The 25,003-nt window shown below is 43.7% G+C and overlaps 1 protein-coding gene across 4 annotated transcripts in view; it reads left to right on the top strand.

Moving 5' to 3' along the window:
* Positions 1-12,403, top strand: part of LOC134944995 (cytochrome P450 27C1) — a 124,378-nt gene extending 111,975 nt beyond the window's left edge. For all 4 annotated transcript variants that reach the window (XM_063933969.1, XM_063933970.1, XM_063933972.1 and 1 more), the window contains exons 7-9: positions 5,927-6,005; positions 7,175-7,378; positions 11,309-12,403. In XM_063933969.1, the coding sequence (XP_063790039.1) occupies positions 5,927-6,005; positions 7,175-7,378; positions 11,309-11,425 (400 nt within the window). In that variant the 3' untranslated portion in view covers positions 11,426-12,403. The remainder of the gene's footprint in view (positions 1-5,926; positions 6,006-7,174; positions 7,379-11,308) is intronic.
* The last annotated feature ends 12,600 nt before the right edge of the window (positions 12,404-25,003 follow it).

A 25,003-nucleotide genomic window follows, 5' to 3' on the forward strand; every position in this document is an offset into this window, starting at 1 on the left:
GATTTTTGGAGCTATCCTACCATCTTTTACTTGCACAACTACTGGAGCTACGTTTGCCATTAATCCAGTGTCTTGTCCATCTTTAGTCCACAGTGACTCTGGTATTTGGGATGTCATTTCTTCTACCTGGGATGGATTCCTATTTAACATAACAGTGTGGGACATTAATTTTGATGGGGAGTCTAATATGTCTCGCACTTCCTGAGCGTGATTCTCAGGTATGTCTAAGAATACACCTTCAGGAGTACAATAAATGACGCACCCCATTTTACACAATAGATCTCTTCCCAGGAGATTAGTCGGTGCCGATGCCGCCAGCAAAAAGGAATGCTTGGTATGCAAAGGCCCTATTGTAATCTCTGCTGGTTTGCTAACAGGGTAGTGCTGGACTACTCCCGTTACTCCCATGGCTGGAATTGTCTTACCAGTGGTTCTCATGCCCACTGTCGAATTTATCACTGATTTGGCCGCCCCCGTATCTACAAGGAAGTTTAATGATTTACCAGCTACATCAATTGTGACCTCGGGTTCACTTCCAAGGCTTGCAATCAATTTCACTGGCTGCAGATTACAGGTATGGCCACACCCCTATTGGGTATGGTGACCTCCCTGAATCGCGCTGGCAGCAACTACTTGAGAAGGGGGTAACTGGGAACTACCCGAGACCTGCCAGTCTCTTTTTGGGGGATACCTTTTTGTTTCCCCTGCATGTGGCTCATGACTCCGTCTCTGCGGTCCCTGATCCCAATTTCGTGTGTCATGTCGTTGTCTAGGGGGTTGATATGATTTTTGTATGTTTTTCACTTTACAGTCTCGTGCAAAATGTCCCTCTCTATGACAGGAATAACAAGTTACCACATTTGACTTACCCACAGGGTTTGGAGATTTATACAAAGGTTGCCTTGTGGTCAGGGCCTGTATACTTACGGCCATTAACTTATCACTTTGTGACTCTCTGTGTCTGGTGATATTGCGATCATGATCAACAGCGGCCTCTCTCAAAGTAGCCACCGACAGACCTCGCCAACATGGTTGCGTGGTCTGTACCCTTGTCTTTAATGCTTCTTTTAAACCATCCATTAACACAGATACTGCTACTTCTCTATGATTTACATTTGTTTTGATGTCTTCAATGCCTGTGTATTTAGCCATTTCTAGTAATGCCCTGTGAAAATAGTCAGCAGCTGTTTCTGACTCCTTTTGTTTAATGGAGAAAATCTTGTTCCATTTGACAACAGCTGGGAAATACTCTTTTAACTGTGTAAATTTATTCTCTTTACAATGTCTTGATTGTACACATCCGTAAGGGGTACATCCTCATCTAATTTACAGTCAGCTAAGAATTGTGCTGGGTCGACATTGGAGGGTAAACATGCCCTCAGCAATATCTGCCGGTCTTTGTTATTGGGCTCTACAGTATTCCCTAGATCTCTGATGTATTTCTGACTAGCTACTAGATCTTTTCTAGGATCAGGGAATTCAGACACTATTGATCTTAATTCCATTCGGGAAAATGGGCAGTGCATGGCAATGTTTCTGACAGGAGTGATTCCTGAAGTGTCAGTTTTCCCATTTGGCACTGCTATTACCCTAACGGGATTAAGTCTACTTACATCGTTCTGAATAGATTCTACAGCTTGTGGTGAAATGGTTTCAGCATAGTGTATGGTGCCGTACTTACCCGTTGATACGACCTCACCTGTCCCTCCGCTAGGGGCCTTTGATACTAATCTTACGGGTTGGGCCGTGCCCACTGCTGTTTCTGATATGGTGGCTGCTAGAGAGAGCGCCGATATTGTTGCCGATTCGTCCTCTTGATCACACTCCTGGGGAAAGTTTAAAACAGGGTACAACTTGCACGGGTTAATATTTGCATTAGTTAACTTATTAACATTATCCTTAACATTTATACAGTTGCTAAGTGCCTGTTTATTGCACCCTAGTGCGTCATTCTCCGCAACCAATTTCTCTCCCGTTATGTATGGTGGCGGTGGTGCCGTGGCTATCAGTTTCCTGATAGGGTTAGATCCCGCCGCCTGAGCCAATCCTCTCTGTATTTCACCCTCCTGTTGCCATAACTGTAAATAATCATAATGTTTGATCCGTCTCTTTGTTGATTTAATGAGACATATCCTTCTCCTTAGATTTAGTAACACATCTGGGCTAAAGCTGCCTACTCTTGGGAACTTCTCCCCGTCATGTACAGTCATTCTTTCCCATTCATCACATAAAACCTCTGTGTGTGAACCGTATTTTTCACACATTACATACCTTGCCGACCCGATTGGTCGGTTTACTGAATCAACCCGAACCGAGGTTGATCGCCCCCTACCTGAACAACTGGCCCCCATAACTTGCAGGTGTTGCTTTCACTACCTCTGACCTTCAATCGGGGTCTTCAGCGAACCCTTACAAAAACCAAGATGTTCAAGATAGGCCGACGGTGGCGGTTTACCGAGTACCCCACTCACTCGCCCACGCCGACCAATACGCCCACACACTGCCTTAGCGCTGGCGTACTCGACCCAGGGCCCCTGCGACCTGAACCGCTATTTACTGGAACATGTGAGGGTGATCCGCAGAGCACTTACTCTTTCCAGTAACTATTGGTTGCTGGATAGTTCCTGAGTGACCAGCGAACCTCCCTTAAAATAAAAAAAAATTACACAAATCACGTTAGAATGTACAAATAGCGTTTATGACCCCTTTCGTACGCAAATGGTACTGGGTCAAATTACTAACTAATGCACACAATTACGTGCGGTACAATCAGTCTGCAATAAGCAACTAATCTTATGTGCGGAGCGACCAGTGGAATCGAAAATTATGGCTGCGAATTCCTTCAGCCTGAGCTTCAATGGCCTATATGGGTTTTGCACCAACCCCCTGGGTTGTGCTCTTTTCTATCTATAGCAGACTTCTTAGTCTGCTGTACCTAGACCTCCTGGTCTATATGACCTCCTGGTCTGCTATACTCTAATGCTCTTTTTTTAATGTTTAACAAGGGATGCCTCCCTAGCCACCATGCACGTCACTTACATGTATGTACCTCACGAGAACTCGACTTCTTGTGGTTCAATCCAAAAATTGTAAAAACATATATATGCAAACACTCATTCACCACATGTACACTTTACTTTTGTTTCTATTTCAATTTCTGCGCAGAAATTTCTTTCCTTTAGACCAGATGAGTCGTAAATTTAGAGAAGGATCTATTAATTTAAATTTCAGACACTAAAATTGACTTGCGCTATTTATCGCGTTGCCACCTTTTCGCCTGTTAAAATAACACTATCGTGTGATTTGTTACGTGGGCGTACCCGGACACTCCGTTGCGTAATATACGCTGCGTGCGTCGGCCTTTGGGTTGCGTACGCGAGTCTCAGTCTTTTGTTAGAGACACGTGTACGCAAGGCAGGTATCCACCGTAACACAATTAACACGTTTATCAATGTAGGTGACCCTCGATCATCTACCGAGCACCACACAAATCTCTCCTTGTATCTTAGGCAAAGCTGTGTGCGTGCTTTACAAATTACCCCTTAAATGTATTACCTTTACTCTTTAACTACTGATAGCAACAAATCTTTCTTAGCCCGTTAACAATTGTGAAATGGCAAACAGGAGAGTGATATGAAAATACACGAATGAAAAGAAATGCAGATATATGCGTGCGTGCGTACGCAAGACAGAAATAAACAGTTTTAAAAGACACTAGCGTGTTGTTCTTACCTCCGGTTCCGGATTCCTTCAGCACCCTTTACTAAGCGAAGCAGACGCTTATCCAGACAGCACTACGAGGAATATGACCTCCCGCCCTTTGCTGATGGATAATGTCTGCTGAAATTACCTAGTGCAGATATGTGAAGGACGGACGAGCAGCCAATTGATAAAGCTGAATATTTATCTTACTTAAAACCCTTTAAGAGGTCAAAGACCACAGTACGCTATTGGCGTATGGTATACCGTAAGGGTACGCACGTTGCGTAACAATCGCTTAGCCGTAGTCGAGACGCTCGAGCGTCACGTTCGCTTACGGCCAAGAGATCACAGGCAGGCACGCTATAGGCTGCCGACTAACGTAATGATACGCTATTAGCGTAGCGGACGCTCGGGACCACGAGGAGATCACCAGCGGCGCAGACGCTCACAATGTTAAACCTTTATAACTATACCATAAACAATGTATTTATGCAATAAACCCTTGTGCAGTGATAAGGTGAAAATGCAACACAGTGTAAGATAGTTTGCACTAAAGCTGTTTGAGCGATAGAGACGCTCCTATTACCCGCTGCAATATAATGAACACACACAATACCGGTCTAAGGGTCTAACGCCTTTTAAGGAAATGAATGAACGTTCAAAAGAATAATACAATACAAGTCATACACTACCAATATAACATAGACTACCTAACCAGATAACTACACATAAAATACAATAGCAGTGCAATAACGATATAAGAGAAACGAGAGAGAAAGAGAAGAGAGAGAGAGAGAGATATATGGCTCACAATAACAAGAAAGATAATATGATTGCGGAGAAAACTTACGCTCAAGGGAAACAATCGCATGCGCCTCTGGATATCCAGCTCCCGATTATCAGCAATGAGAACCGTTGAAGAGAATAGAGAGCTGGCCCAGATCGGCTTGTCCTTTTATACCCTACACATAATACAGTACAATGGTCCTATATTCTTATTGTTCATTGGACACAGGAATTCCTCTTCGCATTATAACAAAAGGTCATAGGTTGATTCATACAGGTGGGCTGTGACTATTTCCAACTGCTCAGGTGGGTGGGAAACTAGGTTTCCCGCCGCATGGATAATAAAGTGCAAATATAGTAAAAGTCCATAAACTTCTTATGTCCATAACTATTCGCACGAGCGATTAATCCGCTTCAAACCAACACCGGAATATTGCTAATTAAATACTCTTCCGATGGATACTAAACACCACTGTATAACCCTTGTCTGACCCTTCGTATCAAACAAAGAGGGATCTCTTTGTTCATGAACATGCTACATTAACTAAACTTTCAGATTCTATCAAAGGGACCATAATCTACAAAATACATTATATGGTGAAAATATGTTACAAACGAGTCGCCCGCTAGACGCACATAAACTTTACCGTAAATGCGCACACCGTGCGCCTGCGGGTGCACGCAACAGCGGGTATGCGCACGCACGGGAGAGCGCACGCATGCGCAGCGAGGACACATATGAGGTGCAAATATGGCAGTGTGCATCATGATATTTTTCTGACTTTGACAGTACTAAGCCTTGGACAGAGATATATAACCAGTCAATCAGCTCCTGTAATTTTTCATACACTGGCAGTTAGGAGCTGATTTGGTGGTCCTTTTATCTCCCTTTAAGGCTTAGCACATAGAACCCTTAATGTATCACAGTACATTATACATCTGTGTAATTTTTTTTTTGGGGGGTGGGGTGGGTTAAATAAACTGTTCAATAGTTTACTTCCGGAATGTTACTGTATGTGCCATGGGGAGATGTAGCAAACCTTCCATAAAATGGTGAGGTTGCCTACAGTAGCAAATCTGCTCCTATTATTTATTTAACACTATCTGTAAATTTCAGAAGCTGAGTAGTTGCAACCTCTCCACTTTATCTCTCTTGAATGTTTGACACATCTGTTATTTCTTTTTCCTGTCTTTTATCTATGGATGAAGTATGCACATGAGGTGGAGGATACAGTCTGTAGCATTCTGGGGGATGGGGATGGCGGTGGTGGTGGCGGTGGGGGGTGATATGGACTCTTTAGTTTTTGGAAGAGGGCAGAGAAGGGACTTACATTTCTGATGTACCTGAAACTGCAGCTTATTGAACAGATTCCTTTTTAAAACCTAAATGCGTTCCTATTTACACTTAATTTTACCTCTGTCTTCTGCTAATTGACAGGTTGTTTCCCGTTTTGCCAGGGAACGGTCGTGTAACCCAAGATGATTTGGTTGTGGGAGGATATTTGATTCCCAAAGGGGTGAGTGGATGGCATCAAGTTCAAATATTATTTATTTTATTTTTTTACATTAGGTGAATATATCCCATTAATGGGGGTCATTCCGAGTTGATCGCTCACTAGCAGTTTTTAGCAGCCGTGCAAACGCTAAGCCGCGGCCCACTGGGAGTGTATTTAAGCTTAGCAGAAGTGCGAATGGTTGTTCCTGCAAAAAAATGTTGTGTAGTTTCAGAGTAGCTCAAAACCTACTCAGCGCTTGCGATCACTTCAGAGTTCAGACTATTCAGTTCCGGATTTGATGTCACACACCCGCCCAGCGTTCGCTCAGCCACGTTTGCGTTTTCCCTGGCACACCTGCGTTTTTCCTAACACTCCCTGAAAACGGTCAGTTTTCACCCAGAAATGCCCACTTCATGTCAATCACTCTGCGGCAACCAGTGCGACTGAAATGCGTCGCTAGACCCTGTGCAAAACTGCATCGGTCGTTGTGCCCATACGTCACGCGTGCGCGCATTGTGCCGCATACGCATGCGCAGAACTGCCGTTTTTTTAGCCTGATCACTGCGACCAAATACAGCTAGCGATCAACTCTGAATGACCCCCAATGTACTATTGAAAGTGATTGCTTTGAGTTGATGTTATTAAATAAGCAGATTTTTTTAAATGAAAGCGTTTTGATTCCCTCCCTATAATAGAGTACTGGAAAGCATGGGCTGTATTTACAGGACAATTTAAATTCATTAAATTACTTCTGATTAGCTCCTATAAGAGACCTGGTTAATACCTGCTACAAAGCTGTTCCAGCATCCCTGCACTGCTACGATTTTGCAGCATACACTCGCCATCTGGTAAGCTGTAGGAGACCCCGCTCCACTCCATCACCAGTGTACATGTAACAGTGGGTATGGCTGTACCTGCTATGGAACAATACCACTGGTTAAGTAACTGGGCTTTTCAGAGTTTGAGTCATCCGCTGGTGTGTGCATTTATAACCCTGCACTATCAGCACCTGCACACACATCATTTCTGACATTTATGTTCAGGTCATCAATCGGGGTTTCTATCTGGTTTCCCCTTTTCCTGTACAGTCTCCTGGTTACATACATTAATACTAAATGTCCATGTATGATGATGGTTCCAGTTATACAGTGTTTAGAAGTTCCTCTGTCCTGTTTCTGTGTTTGCCGCAGACTCAGCTGGCCTTGTGTCATTACTCTACATCGTACGATGAAGACTACTTTTTGGCGGCAGATGATTTCCGGCCTGGTCGCTGGTTACGGCATGGACACCTGGACCGTGTAGAAAATTTTGGCTCCATTCCCTTTGGATACGGAATCCGCAGCTGTATTGGGAGGAGGATCGCAGAACTGGAGATTCACCTGGCGCTTATTCAGGTAGACCTCCTCTCGTGGACCAGAGTGTCTACATGTTCATAGCATCTTCCTGCGTGTCTCTTCCTCTCTGCCTAATGCTGCACACTAGTTCAAGAACATACCCCAAATAATTATGTTCTACTAGATCAGGGTTCTGCAAAGTGGAACTTCTTGTGGAATGTCTTTTCCCAGCAGCCAGGTAGAGGCAGGGTATGCTGGCAGTAGAGCGACTTATCTGGGCATTTTGCATGTGACTATAGATTTATTTAGAGCTTGTGCATTCTTCTGCAAATTAATGTGTTTTATTTACTTATACAATTAAATATGTATTGTATAATATACGTCAAGTAAATAATTTTCTTAATACATATTGAAGATAAGCCTCAAAGATGGCTGAAGCTGCAAGTAATGGTTTTACGTCTACCCAATGATTTTTCCATTAAAACCATTTTCATTCTACATTTTACCTGGGTACGCTGTGCTGCCCTTCTTACTGATGGCATTGCCCAGCTGACACAAAACATTTCTGGAAAAAATGTAATCCTATTCTATTTAAAAAAACATTTAAGCTAACATAGGACAAAGCTATCTGAGTACAGATAATATCAGGAATGTCTGGAGTGTTGTTGCATTCTCCCTGTTTGTGCATATTTATAATAATTTCTGATCCTATAATGCAGGCATGTCCAAACTGCGGCCCTCCAGCTGTTTAGAAACTACGCATCCTAGCATGCACTGACACAGCTTTAGCATTCTCTGACAGCAAAACTGTGTCAGGGCATGCTGGGATATGTAGTTTCACAACAGCTGGAGGGCCACAGTTTGGATATGCCTGCTATAATGCTATCAATGTTTTTTTATAGAAAGTTTGTACACAACCTTCACCACTCATTAAGTTGTCATTTCACCCGGTGGCCCTCATTCAGATGTGTACGGAGGATCTATCACTGCTGCTTACATAGAAGCAGCAGCGGTAACACTGATATGGTAAAGCAGCTACTACATTACTTATCCAAACCGCATTCTAGGACACAGTGTCTGATCATCTGTGACACCAGCCGGCTGTGTGAACCATGGGCTCGGGCAAGCTAGCCGCCGCAGCTGCTAACTAGAAGCCCGGAAATCTCCTTCCTCTGATGGAGATCCTGGCCTCTTTCCTCCTCTGCAACACCGGCGACACCTCCGTTTGAAGAAACTGAGGCCATCGCTTCCCATAAACTGCATCAGACTGTCAACCACTGTCTGCAACCATAGTGCGTCCGTCATCGCAGGACCCATTTGCACATATGCAGAAGGGGTTCTGCACATGCCCAAAGTACATTGCGACGGACAAAGCAGCTCTGTCAACATCTGAGTTATCCCCCAGTATGCCCTATATCCCAGTGTATATATGTATGTGTACATATGTGTGTATGTATGTATGTATGTATGTATCTAGAAAAAAAGATTGAAGGACAAGCGCCTAATGGTGCAGTATGTTTACACTCAATTATATAATGCGACAATGCTCATATAGGTATTCTGCGTACCAGATGAGGGGTTTTCAGTCATGCACATCAACAACTGTTAATTTTGATCTTCAATCTGTTGCTTGCATCATAAAGGGTCTACAAGTAAGCATACAAAACACCTCAACAGAGGCGTATCAATAGAAATCTTTCCAGGCAGAATAGTCACCACTAGTACTCATTCTCAGGATACAATTAGCTTCATAAGAAAAGTACTTTAAGATTTAAAAAAACAAGACAAAATGAACAAAAAATAAAAAATATAAATTGCAGGCTTATCGGAACAAAAAGCGGGTATTGTTTTTTAGGCAGTCCTGGAGTATGTCCACAGTGAGTGCCTTGATCAGGAGGCAGTCAGGAATGTCCTCAACGCGTTTCACCTTACAAGGCTTCCTCAGGAGTGTCTACTATATATATCACAGAGTCTTAAAGATTAAAACCTGGCAACTGTATCACACATAACATAACTGCAAATATGCCTACTTGGTTTAATGTGCACCTGCCACACACCTTGTGGCTTTTAAAGGTGCACTAGTCACCTGACACTGGCTGATAAATTACTAAGGAACAGCTGACGTAGGTGGCCATGGGCTACATGCACCCCACCCTATGAGTGGTGAGTGCAGACATTGCACCCCGCTCCTGGGGTGACGAGTGCTGTGGTTTTATATTTGTTTGTGTGTGTGTATATACTTGTTGAGTACCCATATCCAAAATGCTTGGGACCAGAGGTATTTTGGATATCGTATTTTTCCGTATTTTGGAATGATTGCATACCATAATGAGATCATGGCGATGGGACCCAAGTCTAAGCACAGAATGCATTTATTTATGCGTTTCATATACATCTTATACACACAGCCTGAGGGTCATTTTAGCCAATATTTTTAATAACTTTGTGCATTAAACAGAGTGTGTGTACATACACACAATTCATTTATGTTTCATATACACCTTATACACACAGCCTGAAGGTCATTAAACACAATAGTTTTAATAACTTTGTGTATTAAACAAAGTTTTTTGTGTACTTTGAGCCATCAGAAAACAAAGGTTTTACTATCTTAGTCTCGCTCAAAAAATTCCGTATTTCGAAATATTTGGATATGGGATACTCAACCTGTGTATGTGTGTGTGTGTATGTATATGTGTGTGTATGTATATGTGTGTGTGTATGTATATATATATATATATATATATATATATATATATATATATATATATATATATATATATATATTTATATTATAAGCAATAGAGGTAGGGCGCCACATGCGTTTGTAAAACGACAATAATAAAAAAGGTCACTATTGACCTATATAAAACACTCCCTTAATTTTTTTTCAGGTGTCCGCTATCCCCTATGTATTAGGCATAGGTAAAGTGCCCATAAAAATGAATATACATGTAGGAATAGGGGAAACAGTGACTTGCAGTGTTAAAAAAAAAAAAAAAAAGTTGTTTAGTTAGAAAGAAGGCTTAAAAGTATGGAGAGTGATTATACAACAATAAGATATAAAAAAATCCCTTATTACTTTATAAAAATTGAGGCAAGTCCACTTCTTAAAAAAAAAATAATAATAATAATAAAATAAATATATATATATATATATATATATATATATATATATATATATATAACAATAACTTCTATTCTAAAAATAGAGGTAGAGAGCAACAGTCAAATATAAAATATATAAAAACAATTCAAGGGACACAAATAGAGATAGGGGGTTCTATATGAAGAAAAAAGACTGAAATAAGGATAAAAAACATAAACAATTTAAAATGAGAACTTGGAGCTTATCTTATACCCCTTTCACATCGCACAAATAACCCGGTACCGACACGGCATATTGCCGTGTCGAACCGGGTCAGTGTGCGATGTGAAAGCACACTGGGCGATTTAGCGGGTCGCCTGACCCGGTAAATCAACCCGGTAAAAAAGAAGGGTTTTACCCGGGTTGATTACCGGGTCAGGTGCGGTGTGAATGGGAGCCGTGTCGATGCGACACGGTTCCCATTCACAGGATAGGGAGAGGCGGCGCTGGAGATGAGCTCATCTCCCGACGCCGCCTCCACCCCCGCCCCTGCTGCTGCTGCGGCCTCCGTTGTCATGGCAACCGACCCGGTATATTGCCGGGTCGGGAAGCCTGCAACGGAGCGCAAATGCCGGATCCCACCCGGTAAGTACACGTTTGTCTTACCGGGTAGGACCCGGCATTTGCGGTTTGAATGCAGCATAAGTGTGAAGAGTCAATGAGGTACATTCAACGCGTTTCGTCTATCTGACTTCATCAAGGGGATGATATATATATTCCAGTGGCTACTAAAACCGTGCCATATTTGTGCTGCCAATTCTATAAAATTGTGTGTACAAGGCTAACATAACTCATAACAAAATTGTGGTCTCTCTAATGTTCTTTTTCCCTTTCTCCCACAGTTGCTACAGAAATTTGAGCTCAAGACTTCCCCTAAGACACAAACTGTTTTACCAAAAACGCACGGATTGCTCTGTCCAGCCGGAGTCATCAGTGTGCGCTTCACAGACCGTGTGTAAGGCCATAATGCTGGAGCTGACGGAGGCTTAACTCACGGCCATTATGCCCACTTCTACCGGAGGACCACAATCTTATGATTTTGTTTTCTGACTGTTTTAAATGTCTGCTCTGTTGGGAGTGGTGTAAAATCTTTTACCTGTATAAATTAGATTTCTACGTACACCATGAAATGCAACAACCTACCTTGCACTTTTCTTGTACTGTATGGATTGGAGATGGAGAGATACTGTAGTAGCAGATACCTGATGGGAGGGACTTCTGTATGTGGCATCTAAGGAGTCGGTTTGCATTTTCTTACTGTAGCTAAGACTTCTGGATATAACATGCCGTTGTATGTAGGTGGGGGTGCATTGAAAGTATGACCCCTTAGATTGGGAACTTCCTTTTAGGTGGAAATTAGACGAACAACTAATTTCAAACAGATATCCCCACTGGATTTGGAGTCTGTTTGTAACAACCAGAAAATGCATTTCCATGAAGTGCTGTTAGTTTCTTGTATTTCCTGACCGTGTAGCTGGAATGATCTAGAATTAAATTGACCAAAATCAGCACAACAAAAATCTGAAATTGTTACTGGGATTAAAATGCACATTTTGGCATTGTTAATGAATTTATTACCCCAACCAAGAGACTAAGTGGTACTATTACATACTAAAACAAACAAACGGCTCTGTTTATAATGATGCCATATAAGGACTCAACTATATGATGTGGCAATTGGTGTTTTTTTTTCTGTTTTCATATTCCTTTTTCTGACTTTAATGGAGTTTTAACACCTTTTGTGGGAGCTTTTGCTTTGTATTTCTGGCTTCTGCTGTGTTTTTCACCAAAGCCATTATATGATCTATTCAGAGTTGTCACAACACCATTGCTCTGGATAGTTTATATACTGATGCATGTAGATCTTTTTACTATAACTAGATGCTACACAGCTGTGACTTTCTGCCTTCTGGATTAAAGGTTTTTCAATCCTGTAATTTTAATTTTTTGTTATAGTTCTCCTGCTACCTATGTACAGTGTGGGCTGACCCAATATTAGGCTTCCAACTCTGTTTTGTTACAGTTCAGTGCCTTGTAGGATCTCATGAATATAGCTTTAGCCCAAACCATGGCTGCCTCCATTGTGGGTGTGACAGGGCACTTGTAAAGCGGATTGCCCCAGTGATTTCTCTATCGTCCTAGTGGATGCTGGGGTTCCTGAAAGGACCATGGGGAATAGCGGCTCCGCAGGAGACAGGGCACAAAAAGTAAAGCTTTAGGATCAGGTGGTGTGCACTGGCTCCTCCCCCTATGACCCTCCTCCAAGCCAGTTAGATTTTTGTGCCCGGCCGAGAAGGGTGCAATCTAGGTGGCTCTCCTAAAGAGCTGCTTAGGAAAGTTTAGCTTAGGTTTTTTATTTTACAGTGAGTCCTGCTGGCAACAGGATCACTGCAACGAGGGACTTAGGGGAGAAGAAGTGAACTCACCTGCGTGCAGGATGGATTGGCTTCTTGGCTACTGGACATCCGCTCCAGAGGGACGATCACAGGTACAGCCTGGATGGTCACCGGAGCCTTGCCGCCGGCCCCCTTGCAGATGCTGAAGTAAGAAGAGGTCCAGAATCGGCGGCAGAAGACTCCTCAGTCTTCTAAAGGTAGCGCACAGCACTGCAGCTGTGCGCCATTTTCCTCTCAGCACACTTCACACGGCAGTCACTGAGGGTGCAGGGCGCTGGGAGGGGGGCGCCCTGGGAGGCAAATGAATACCTATTTTGGCTAAAAATACCTCACATATAGCCTCCGGAGGCTATATGGAGATATTTAACCCCTGCCAGAATCCGTTAAGAGCGGGAGACGAGGCCGCCGAAAAAGGGGCGGGGCCTATCTCCTCAGCACACAGCGCCATTTTCCCTCACAGAAAGGCTGGAGGGAAGGCTCCCAGGCTCTCCCCTGCACTGCACTACAGAAACAGGGTTAAAACAGAGAGGGGGGGCACTAATTTGGCGATATGCTTATATATATATTAAGATGCTATAAGGGAAAACACTTATATAAGGTTGTCCCTATATAATTATAGCGTTTTTGGTGTGTGCTGGCAAACTCTCCCTCTGTCTCTCCAAAGGGCTAGTGGGTCCTGTCCTCTATCAGAGCATTCCCTGTGTGTGTGCTGTGTGTCGGTACGTGTGTGTCGACAGGTAGGAGGACGATGTTGGTGAGGAGGCGGAGCAATTGCCTGTAATGGTGATGTCACTCTCTAGGGAGTCGACACCGGAATGGATGGCTTATTTAGGAAATTACGTGATAATGTCAACACGCTGCAAGGTCGGTTGACGACATGAGACGGCCGACAAACAATTAGTACGGTCCAGACGTCTCAAAAACACCGTCAAGGGTTTTAAAACGCCCGTTTACTTTAGTCGGTCGACACAGACACAGACAGGGACACTGAATCCAGTGTCGACGGTGAATAAACAAACGTATTCCTTATTAGGGCCACACGTTAAAGGCAATGAAGGAGGTGTTACGTATTTCTGATACTACAAGTACCACAAAAGAGGGTATTATGTGGGATGTGAAAAAACTACCATAGTTTTTCCTGAATCAGATAAATTAAATAAAGTGTGTGATGATGCGTGGGTTCCCCCCGATAGAAAATTAGGGGCGGTATACCCTTTCCCGCCAGAAGTTAGGGCGCGTTGGGAAACACCCTTTAAGGTGGATAAGGCGCTCACACGCTTATCAAAACAAGTGGCGGTACCGTCTATAGATAGGGCCGTCCTCAAGGACCAGCTGACAAGGCTGGAAAATATAATAAAAAGTATATACACACATACTGGTGTTATACTGCGGCCAGCGATCGCCTCAGCCTGGATGTGCAGAGCTAGGGTGGCTTGGTCGGATTCCCTGACTAAAAATATTGATACCCTTGACAGGGACAGTATTTTATTGACTATAGAGCATTTCTATATATGCGAGATGCACAGAGGGATATTTGCACTCTGGCATCATGAATAAACGCGATGTCCATAACTGCCAGAAGATGTTATGGACACGACAGTGGTCAGGTGATGCAGATTCCAAACGGCACAGTATGGCCGTATACAGGAAGAGGACTTGTTTGGGGTCGGTCCATCGGACCTGGTGGTCACGGCAACTGCTGGAAAATCCACCGTTTTTTACCCTAAGTCACATCTCTGCAGAAAAAGACACCGTCTTTTCAGCCTCAGTCCTCTCGTCCCTATAAGATCATATCTGCCCAGGGATAGAGGAAAGGGAAGAAGACTGCAGCAGGCAGCCCATTCCCAGGAACAGAAGCGTTCCACCGCGTCTGACAAGTTCTCAGCATGGCGCTGAGACCGTACAGGACCCCTGGATCCTACAAGTAGTATCCCGGGGGTACAGATGGGAATGTCGAGACGTTTCCCCTTCGCAGGCTCCTGAAGTCTGCTTTACCAAGTCTCCCTCCGACAAGGAGGTAGTATGGAAAAAAATTCACAAGCTGTATTCCCAGCAGGTGATAATTAAATTACCCCTCCTACTACAGAAAAGGGGTATTATTCCACACTATATTGTGGTACTGAAGCCAGAAGGCTAGGTGAGACTTATTCTAAAAAAATTTTTTTTGAACACTTACAAAGGTTCAAATTAAGATGAAGTCACTCAGAGCAGTGATAACGAACCAGGAATAAGGGGACTATATAGTGTCCCGGGACATCAGGGATGCTTACCTCTATGTCCCAAATTTGCCCTTCTCACTAAGGGTACCTCAGGTTCGTGGTGCAGAACTGTCACTATCAGTTTCAGACGCTGCCGTTTGGATTGTCCACGGCACCCTGGGGTCTTTACCAAGGTAATGGCCGAATTGATGATTCTTCTTCGAAGAAAAGGCGTCTTAATTATCCCTTACTTGGACGATCTCCTGATAGGGGCATAGTCCAGGGAACAGTTGGAGGTCGGAGTAGCACTATCTCGGATACTGCTACAATCAGCACGGGTGGATTCTAAATATTCCAAAATCGCAGCTGATCCCGACGACACGTCTGCTGTGCCTAGGGATGATTCTGGACACAGTCCAGAAAAAGGTGTTTCTCCCGGAAGAGAAAGCCAGGGAGTTATCCGAGCAAGTCAGGAACCTCCTAAAAACAGTGCATCATTGCACAAGGGTCCTGGTAAAAATGGTGGCTTCCTACGAAGCAATTCCATTCGGCAGATTTCACGTAAGAACTTTTCAGTGGGATCTGCTGGACAAATGGTCCGGATCGCATCTTCAGATGCATCAGCGGATAACCCAATATCCAAGGACAAGGGTGTCTCTCCTGTGGTGGTTATAGAGTGCTCATCTTCTAGAGGGCAGCAGATTCGGCATTCAGGATTGGATGCTGGTAACCACGGAGCCCAGCCTGAGAGGCTGGGGAGCAGTCACACAAGGAAAAAATTTCCAGGGAGTGTGATCAAGTATGGAGACTTTTCTCCACATAAATATACTGGAGCTAAGGGTAAATTTATAATGCTCTAAGCTTAGCAAGACCTCTGCTTCAAGGTCAGCCGGTATTGATCCAGTGGGAAAAACATCACGGCAGTCGCCCACGTAAACAGACAGGGCGACACAAGAAGCAGGAGGGCAATGGCAGAAACTGCAAGGACTTTTCGCTGGGCGGAAAATCATGTGATAACACTGTCAGCAGTTTTTCATCCCGGGAATGGAAACTGGGAAGCAGACTTCCTCAGCACGACCTCCACCCGGGAGAGTGGAAACTTCATTGAGAAGTTTTTTCCACATGATTGTAAACCGTTGGGAAATACCAAAGGTGGACATGATGGCGTCCCGTCTGAACAAAAAACGGGACAGGTATTGCGCCAGGTCAAGAGACCCTCAGGCAATAGATGTGGACGTTCTGGTAACACCGTGGGTGTACCAGTCGGTGTATGTGTTCCCTCCTCTGCTTCTCATACCTAAGGTGCTGAGAATTATAAGACGTAGAGGAGTAAGAACTATACTCATGGCTCCGGATTGGCCAAGAAGGACTTGGTACCCGGAACTTCAAGAGATGCTTACAGAGGTCTTATGGCCTCTGCCGCTAAGAAGGGACTTGCTTCAGCAAGTACCATGTCTGTTCCAAGACTTACCGCAGCTGCGTTTGTCGGCATGGCGATGGAAAGCCGGATCCTAAGGGAAAAAAGGCATTCCGGAAGAGGTCATTCCTACCCTGGTCAAAGCCAGAAAGGAGGTGACCGCACAACATTATCACCACGTGTGGCGAAAATATGTTGCGTGGTGTGAGGCCAGGAAGGCCCCACAAAGAAATTTCAACTCGGTCGTTTCCTGCATTTCCTGCAAACAGGAGTGTCTATGGGCCTCAAATTGGGGTCCATTAAGGTTCAAATTCGGCCCTGTAAATTTTCTTCCAGAAAGAATTGGCTTCAGTTCCTGAAGTCCAGAAGTTTGTCAAGGGAGTATTGCATATACAAACCCCTTTTTTGTGCCTCCAGTGGCACTGTGGGATCTCAACGTAGTTCTGGGATTCCTCAAATCACATTGGTTTAAAACCAGTCAAATATGTGGATTTGAAGCATCTCACATAAAAAGTGACCATGCTCTTGGCCCTGGCCTGGACCAGGCGAGTGTCAAATTGGTGGTTTTTTCTCAAAAAAGCCCATATCTGTTTGTCCATTCGGACAGGGCAGAGCTGCGGACTCGTCCCCAGTTCTCTCCCTAAGGTGGTGTCAGTGTTTCACCTGAACCAGCTTATTGTGGTGCCTTGCACCTACTAGGGACTTGGAGGACTCCAAGTTGCTAGGAGTTGTCAGGGCCCTGAAAATATGTTCCAGGACAGCTGGAGTCAGAAAATCTGACTCGCTGTTTATACTGTATGCACCCAACAAGTTGGGTGCGCCTGCTTCTAAGCAGGCGATTGCTCGTTGGATTTGTAACACAATTCAACTTGCACATTCTGAGGCAGGCCTGCCACAGTCTAAATCGGTTAAGGCCCATTCCACAAGGAAGGTGGGCTCATCTTGGGCGGCTGCCCGAGAGGTCTCGGCATTACAACTCTGCCGAGCAGCTACGTGGTCAGGGGAGAACACGTTTGTAAAATTCTACAAATTTGATATCCTGGCAAAAGAGGACCTGGAGTTCTCTCATTCGGTGCTGCAGAGTCATCCACACTCTCCCGCCCGTTTGGGAGCTTTGGTATAATCCCCATGGTCCTTTCAGGAACCCCAGCATCCACTAGGACGATAGAGAAAATAAGAATTTACTTACCGATAATTCTATTTCTCGGAGTCCGTAGTGGATGCTGGGCGCCCATCCCAAGTGCGGATTATCTGCAATACTTGTACATAGTTACAAAAATCGGGTTATTATTGTTGTGAGCCATCTTTTCAGAGGCTCCGCTGTTATCATACTGTTAACTGGGTTTAGATCACAAGTTGTACGGTGTGATTGGTGTGGCTGGTATGAGTCTTACCCGGGATTCAAAATTCCTCCCTTATTGTGTACGCTCGTCCGGGCACAGTACCTAACTGGCTTGGAGGAGGGTCATAGGGGGAGGAGCCAGTGCACACCACCTGATCCTAAAGCTTTACTTTTTGTGCCCTGTCTCCTGCGGAGCCGCTATTCCCCATGGTCCTTTCAGGAACCCCAGCATCCACTACGGACTCCGAGAAATAGAATTATCGGTAAGTAAATTCTTATTTTTCTCCATGTAAACCATATGGAACTATATGTATTCTCTTGCAGCTATTCAGGAATCAATGGCTGTTAAGTAACAGATTTTCATCTTAGGTGAGCTACAGCCCCTATGCTTATTATAGCTATTATGAGGGTTTGTTAAGTCAGTTGATTTCTAATAACCTTTGTTTCTATCATGTTTCACATTATTTCTCAAGCTTCCCACACAAAAAAATAAGATTATCTGGATAATATCACCAGCCATATCTGACTTTGGGGGAAATGTATCAAAGCTTGAAGAGAAATCAAGTACCAAGCAATCCGTTTCTAACTGCCATATTACAGGCTGTGGGGGAGATGTACTAAGCCTTGGAGAGGCTGATAAAGCAGGGAGAGATAAACTACCAGCCAATCATCTCCTAACTGCTATGTTACAGGCTGTATTTGAAATATGTTAGGAGCTGATTGGCTGATTCTCTGACTTTATCTCTTCTCGAGGTTTGATACAGCTTTCTCTTTACTTATTTTTGTTTCTTTTACAAACCTTTTATGTCTGTAGAATTCTGTGTAAAAGTCACACCTTTTAAATGGATCTTAAAACTCTACATTTTATTTGTCTTATCAGTGTTCATTACTGAACTGAGACACGTTCCCCCTACTTAAATAAAATGTGCCTTTAAAAGTACTTTAAAAAAAAATATTTCTGCTTTTAGTAATGTAAATTCAGTATAATTTATGACCAATTGACTAAAAATGGAAATGGTCCCAACATTCTCCTTTGTCGTTCTCTCCATCATTTACACTTTACTATGTGCTTACATTATTTTCATAAGATAAGCCAAAAATGTGGTGTCTTCTATGTAACATTCAAATTCCATTTGTTTATTGGCTATACTAGCATACAGTAAACCTATTTTATACATACTTGAATCGTTTCTACCAATTTACAGGGTATGTTACTGATCGTGTCATCGCCCCCATCGCCCCACCACAGGTTGCCATTTTTATTTATGTATAATTCAGAGGTGATCAGTGTTTAGTACTGTTAATTTTGTCATTTTTAATTAGAAAATAGAATATGATGATTCTTTTAGTATTGACCCAGTTTGTACTTACACAATAAAATATTTATTGGACTAGTGCTTTGGAGGTTATTTGATCAGATATCTCAGTTGTGTGTTTCTCTGTTGGTTTTACCACAACTCTTAATCACTTAACTGGCTAATATATTCTCCAAAACCTGCTCAGAAATGGTCAGGTAGCAGGGATCATTAAGCAGTGGATGGATAACTGCGCTGTGCACACTTATTATTGGGCGTAATGTTTTATTTGTCATACATTGTACACTTTATACAATTGCTTTATTGTAATTTTTTTAATTTATTTTTTCAACTATTTTTAAAAATAAAGAGATAAAAAATATATACATTTAATTTAGTGATGATAACCGAGTTTGCGCAAGGGATTTAATGCTACTGTACATCAGCTAAGGTATAAATCTCAAGGATTATACGGCCACAAGCAAGTGTCATACCCCTTTCCAACTGCAGCTAAACACCGATTAATGCCGTGATAACCCAATTTGTGGCTCAGTGGAAAAGGGGTTAATGCAAGTACAGTGACCCGGGAATCCAATCCGGCTAGCATTTACAGCATGGGGAGGACGGGGATGCTGCTTAGAGCCATAACTAGACATTTTGGTGACGTGTGCCAGAAAAAGAATTGGTGCCCCCCGCCCATAACTAAAATAGGGACAGTGCGCGGACACAGAAGGGGAAGCCTGAAGGGGAGGAGCGTACTAAGGGGGTCATTCAGAGTTGCTCGATAGCTTTTTTTTTTTTGCAACGCTGCGAACAGATAGTCGCCACCTATGGGGAAAAAGGTTTTGTGTAGTTTCTGAGTAGGTCTGAACTTACTCAGCCGCAGCGATCACTTTAGCCTGTCCGGTCCCAGAACTGACGTCAGACACCCGCCCTGTAAACGCTTGGACACGCCTGTGTTTTTCCAACCACTCCCTGAAAATGGTCAGTTGACACCCTTAAACGCCTCCTTCCTGTCAATCTTCTTGCAATCGGCTGTGCGAATGGATTCTTTGTTAAATCCATCGCCCAGCACTGATCCGCTTTGAACCCGTATGACGCGCCTGTGCATTGCGGTGCATACGCATGCGCTGTTTTGCAGAGTTTTAACCTGATCGCAAAAAATAGCGTGCGATCAGGTCGCAATGACCCCCTAAGTGACAGGAAGCTGCAGCTACCTAGCGGTGTTTGGAGAAAGGAGAACATCGTATTCCAGCATAAAAACCTCATACCATCTGTGAAACACAGTGGTGGTGGTGGTGGTGGTACTGTATCATGAATGGATCCGACAAGGGCTATTCAACAGAGTGGCCAAATCAGACTATCTGATTTGAGCCTAATCTGACTGGCTGATTTGGCCGGCGTCCGTGCAGCTGCTGTCACTTAAAAGTTAGTGTCAGGGCTGTTACTGATTTTTTTGAAAAAGACATTTTCTTAAGTAAGCCCTAACATATACCTCACGCCAACCGGCTTCCTTCTCCACTGCGCCCTGTGTGATTCATCTTGTGCAGCAGCCGCCTCGCTGAGAGGCGCCCTTCGCCACTGACACTGTGGTGAGAGCGAGGCGGATGGGAAATTCCCACTGTCAGTGTCGGCAGCGCCGGGCGACTCTCAGTGAGGCGGCTGCTGCACAGGATGTATATCACACAGGGCGGCAGGGGAGAAGGAAGCCGGTTGGCGTGAGGTATATGTTATTGATCTTTGAAAGAGACATTTTCTTAAATCAGCCCTGACACTAACTTACTAGGCATTTATTCAATAGTTGTTGGGCCCCAGTTGTTGGCTGTATCGCTAATGGATTTGTATTGAAGAATAAATCCTCTTCTGCTTTCAACTGAATCGTGAGTGCTGGTTTTTGCATTTTTTTTTTTCTCTATGGGAAAGTGAGTGATATTCTAATACTTTTTGACCTGGCACCACACTAACGCTTAAACGTTTGTGTTTTTTTGGACTGAGTGCTGTCATTTTCTATGTACACACACACACACACACACACACACACACACACACACACACACACTGCTCAAAAAAATAAAGGGAACACTAAAATAACACATCCTAGATCTGTGTGAATGAAATATTCTTATTAAATACTTTGTTCTTTACATAGTTGAATGTGCTGACAACAAAATCACACAAAAATTATCAATGGAAATCAAATTTATTAACCCATGGAGGTCTGGATTTGGAGTCACACTCAAAATTAAAGTGTAAAAACACACTACAGGCTGATCCAACTTTGATGTAATGTCCTTAAAACAAGTCAAAATGAGGCTCAGTAGTGTGTGTGGCCTCCACGTGCCTGTATGACCTCCCTACAACGCTTGGGCATGCTCCTGATGAGGTGGCGGATGGTCTCCTGAGTCCAGACCTGGACTAAAGCATCCGCCAACTCCTGGACAGTCTGTGGTGCAACGTGGCGTTGGTGGATGGAGCGAGACATGATGTCCCAGATGTGCTCAATTGGATTCAGGTCTGGGGAACGGGCGGGCCAGTCCATAGCATCAATGCCTTCGTCTTGCAGGAACAGCTGACACTCCAGCCACATGAGGTCTAGCATTGTCTTGCATTAGGAGGAACCCAGGGCCAACCGCACCAGCATATGGTCTCATAAGGGGTCTGAGGATCTCATCTCTGTACCTAATGGCAGTCAGGCTACCTCTGGCGAGCACATGGAGGGCTGTGTGGCCACCCCACACCATTACTGACCCACTGCCAAACCGGTCATGCTGGAGGATGTTGCAGGCAGCAGAATGTTCTCCAAACTCTGTCACGTCTCACATGTGCTCAGTGAGAACCTGCTTTCATCTGTGAAGAGCACAGGGCGCCAGTGGCGAATTTGCCAATCTTGGTGTTCTCTGGCAAATGCCAAACGTCCTGCACGATGTTGGGCTGTAAGCACAACCCCCACCTGTGGACGTCGGGCCCTCATACCACCCTCATGGAGTCTGTTTCTGATCGTTTGAGTAGACACATGCACATTTGTGGCTTGCTGGAGGTCATTTTGCAGGGCTCTGGCAGTGCTCCTCCTTGCACAAAGGCGGAGGTAGCGGTCCTGCTGCTGGGTTGTTGCCCTCCTATGGCCTCCTCCGTGTCTCCTGATGTACTGGCCTGTCTCCTGGTAGCGCCTCTATGCTCTGGACACTACGCTGACAAACACAGCAAACCTTCTTGCCACAGCTCGCATTGATGTGCCATCCTGGATGAGCTGCACTACCTGAGCCACTTGTGTGGGTTGTAGACTCCGTCTCATGCTACCACTAGAGTGAAAGCACCGCCAGCTTCCAAAAGTGACCAAAACATCAGCCAGAAAGCATAGGAGCTGAGAAGTGGCCTGTGGTCACCACCTGCAGAACAACTCCTTTATTGGGGGTGTCTTGCTAATTGCCTATAATTCCCACCTGTTGTCTATTCCATTTGCACAACAGCATGTGAAATTGATTGTCAATCAGTGTTGCTTCCTAAGTGGACAGTTTGATTTCTCATAAGTGTGATTGACTTGGAGTTACATTGTGTTGTTTAAGTGTTCCCTTTATTTTTTTTTGAGCAGTGTATATATATATATATATATATATATGTATATGTATGTGTGTATATGTGTGTATATATATATATATATATATATATATAATAGTTTACTGAACAATAAAAAAAGAACATAATTGATAGATTTTTACTTTAAATAAAGCTGTAACTTTACACAAAAAATACAGTACAATATTGGTCACTGCTTTCTCCCTTCTCTGAGGTGACATGTATCAAAACTGGCAAGACTACATCCGGCACTTTTTGTGCAGGTCCTTTGTGGTACTACACAAAGGGCCTGATTTTATGTTTGTAAGTAAAGCAAAAAAAACAAGCAACTGGGCTAGACCATGTTGCATTGTAGGTGGAGCAGACGTAATATGTTCAGATTTAGGTGGGATGTGTTCAAACTAAAATCTAAATTGCAGTGTAAAAATAAAGCTGTCTAACATTTGTGGGTTACATGCAAAAGCAGCTAGTATTTACCCTGCACAGAAAAAAAAAATAACACAATATTACTAAACAGAAAGGAAAGCTGGAGATTAGGGCTACCGGCGGCACCCCCCAAAAAAATGACATTAGGCAGCCACCTCATGGGTGTGTTGGAAGAGCTGCTAATTCATTTTTAAAATGCTGACATTACATCCAACTCACTGATAACTTAAGTACTTGAAAAGTTCAAATAGTTAGAATTCTCTAGCTTTCTATTTAAGGGCAGATAGCTCAATGAATAGAGTGTCTGACTGCAATGCCACATGCAATGGGTATGAATCCTGGGTATGTCAGCATCTTGAAATGTAATAAAGCACAGTGTGACTGAATAACAAACAGCTCCCAAGTTAAGTTCATGAATGTTGTGTAGGTGTTAGGGACAGAAGGGTAGAGGAAGGAGACAGGTGCTGTCAGGAGTCAGGTAAGCTTCAAGTGAAAGTAATTAATACATAATTGACAATTGCTGCCAACAGTGCCCCCTATCCTGCAGCTCTATGTGCAGTGGCACACTCTGCACACAACTAGTTATGGTCCTGATGCTGCTGGCTGCTTCCTGTAGCGATGTCCTTATGCAGGGGCATGGTCTCACTGCAGCTGCTGAACCTGTGTTTAGTGAAAACGTGCCCCGACTCGGGATAATTCGGGTTGGAGCCGCGGTGGAAAGGGGCCAGTCCCGGGTCTGACCCAGAACTTAGGTGGAAAAGAGGTATGAGTGAGCAGTCGGAACCCAGAGTGTGTTGTAAGCCTGGGACCAACAATAGATGGGTGTCCTAGTGTGATGAAGAAATTTGTCAGTGTCTAGAAGAGAATGGATGTTGCACAGCATTACATTAATGTTGCCAGATATCTCATATGAGCATATCTCATTGACTACTGGTATTGACTTCTTTAATTTAAACTGATCCTACTTATCCTTCAAACCTTGTTTTCCCTAACTTTACTCTTACTTCTGGGTATTTGACTTGAGTTCCAGTTACAATGTACATAGGGGTATATGCAATTGCGGTCGAATTGCCGCAAATGTCGAAAAACTGGTCATTTTCGATACAAAAAAATGATTCGACAATGCAATACAGTACTTTTCGACAAAAAAACAGACTTTTCAGATTCTACTTTTTGAAATTCGACAGGTGACAAATTCGACATGTCTGCAATGGTAAAAATGCGGCTTTTCGACAAAAGTATATTCAATTGAAAAATGTCGATTCGACAACAGTGCTTTTCGACAGTAAATTCGTCTATTTCATTCCGCCTCACTTTGCTGGCGGAATCTAATAAAAAAAAAAATTAAAACATGTTTTTTTTTGTGTTTTTTTTTATTGCTAATAGCATATCTATTTATATTAGAAGGGATTAGGTACTTGGTTTGTCTATTAGGAGACACAACTATTATTTATATTTTTTAAAATAATATTTTTTTTTTAACTGACTAAAATTGAGAGAGCATGGTTTTCAGTGGGAAGGGGCGGGAATGGGTTAAAATTCTGAAAAAAAAAATGCGTGGGGTCCCCCCTCCTAAGCATAACCAGCCTCGGGCTCTTTGAGCCGGTCCTGGTTGTAAAAATACGGAGGGGAAATTGACTGGGGATCCCCCGTATTTTTAGAACCAGCACCGGGCTCTACGTCCGGTCCTGGTGCAAAAATACGGGGGACAAAAAGCATAGGGGTCCCCCCTATTTTTTGAACCAGCACCGGGCTCCACTAGCTGGGGAGATTATGCCACAGCCGGGGGACACTTTTATACCGATCCCTGCGGCCGTGGCATTAAATACCCAACTAGTCACCCCTGGCCGGGGTACCCTGGAGGAGTGGGGACCCCTTAAATCAAGGGGT

Source organism: Pseudophryne corroboree, chromosome 7, assembly GCF_028390025.1.
Source record: "Pseudophryne corroboree isolate aPseCor3 chromosome 7, aPseCor3.hap2, whole genome shotgun sequence".
Taxonomy (NCBI): Eukaryota; Metazoa; Chordata; class Amphibia; order Anura; family Myobatrachidae; genus Pseudophryne; species Pseudophryne corroboree.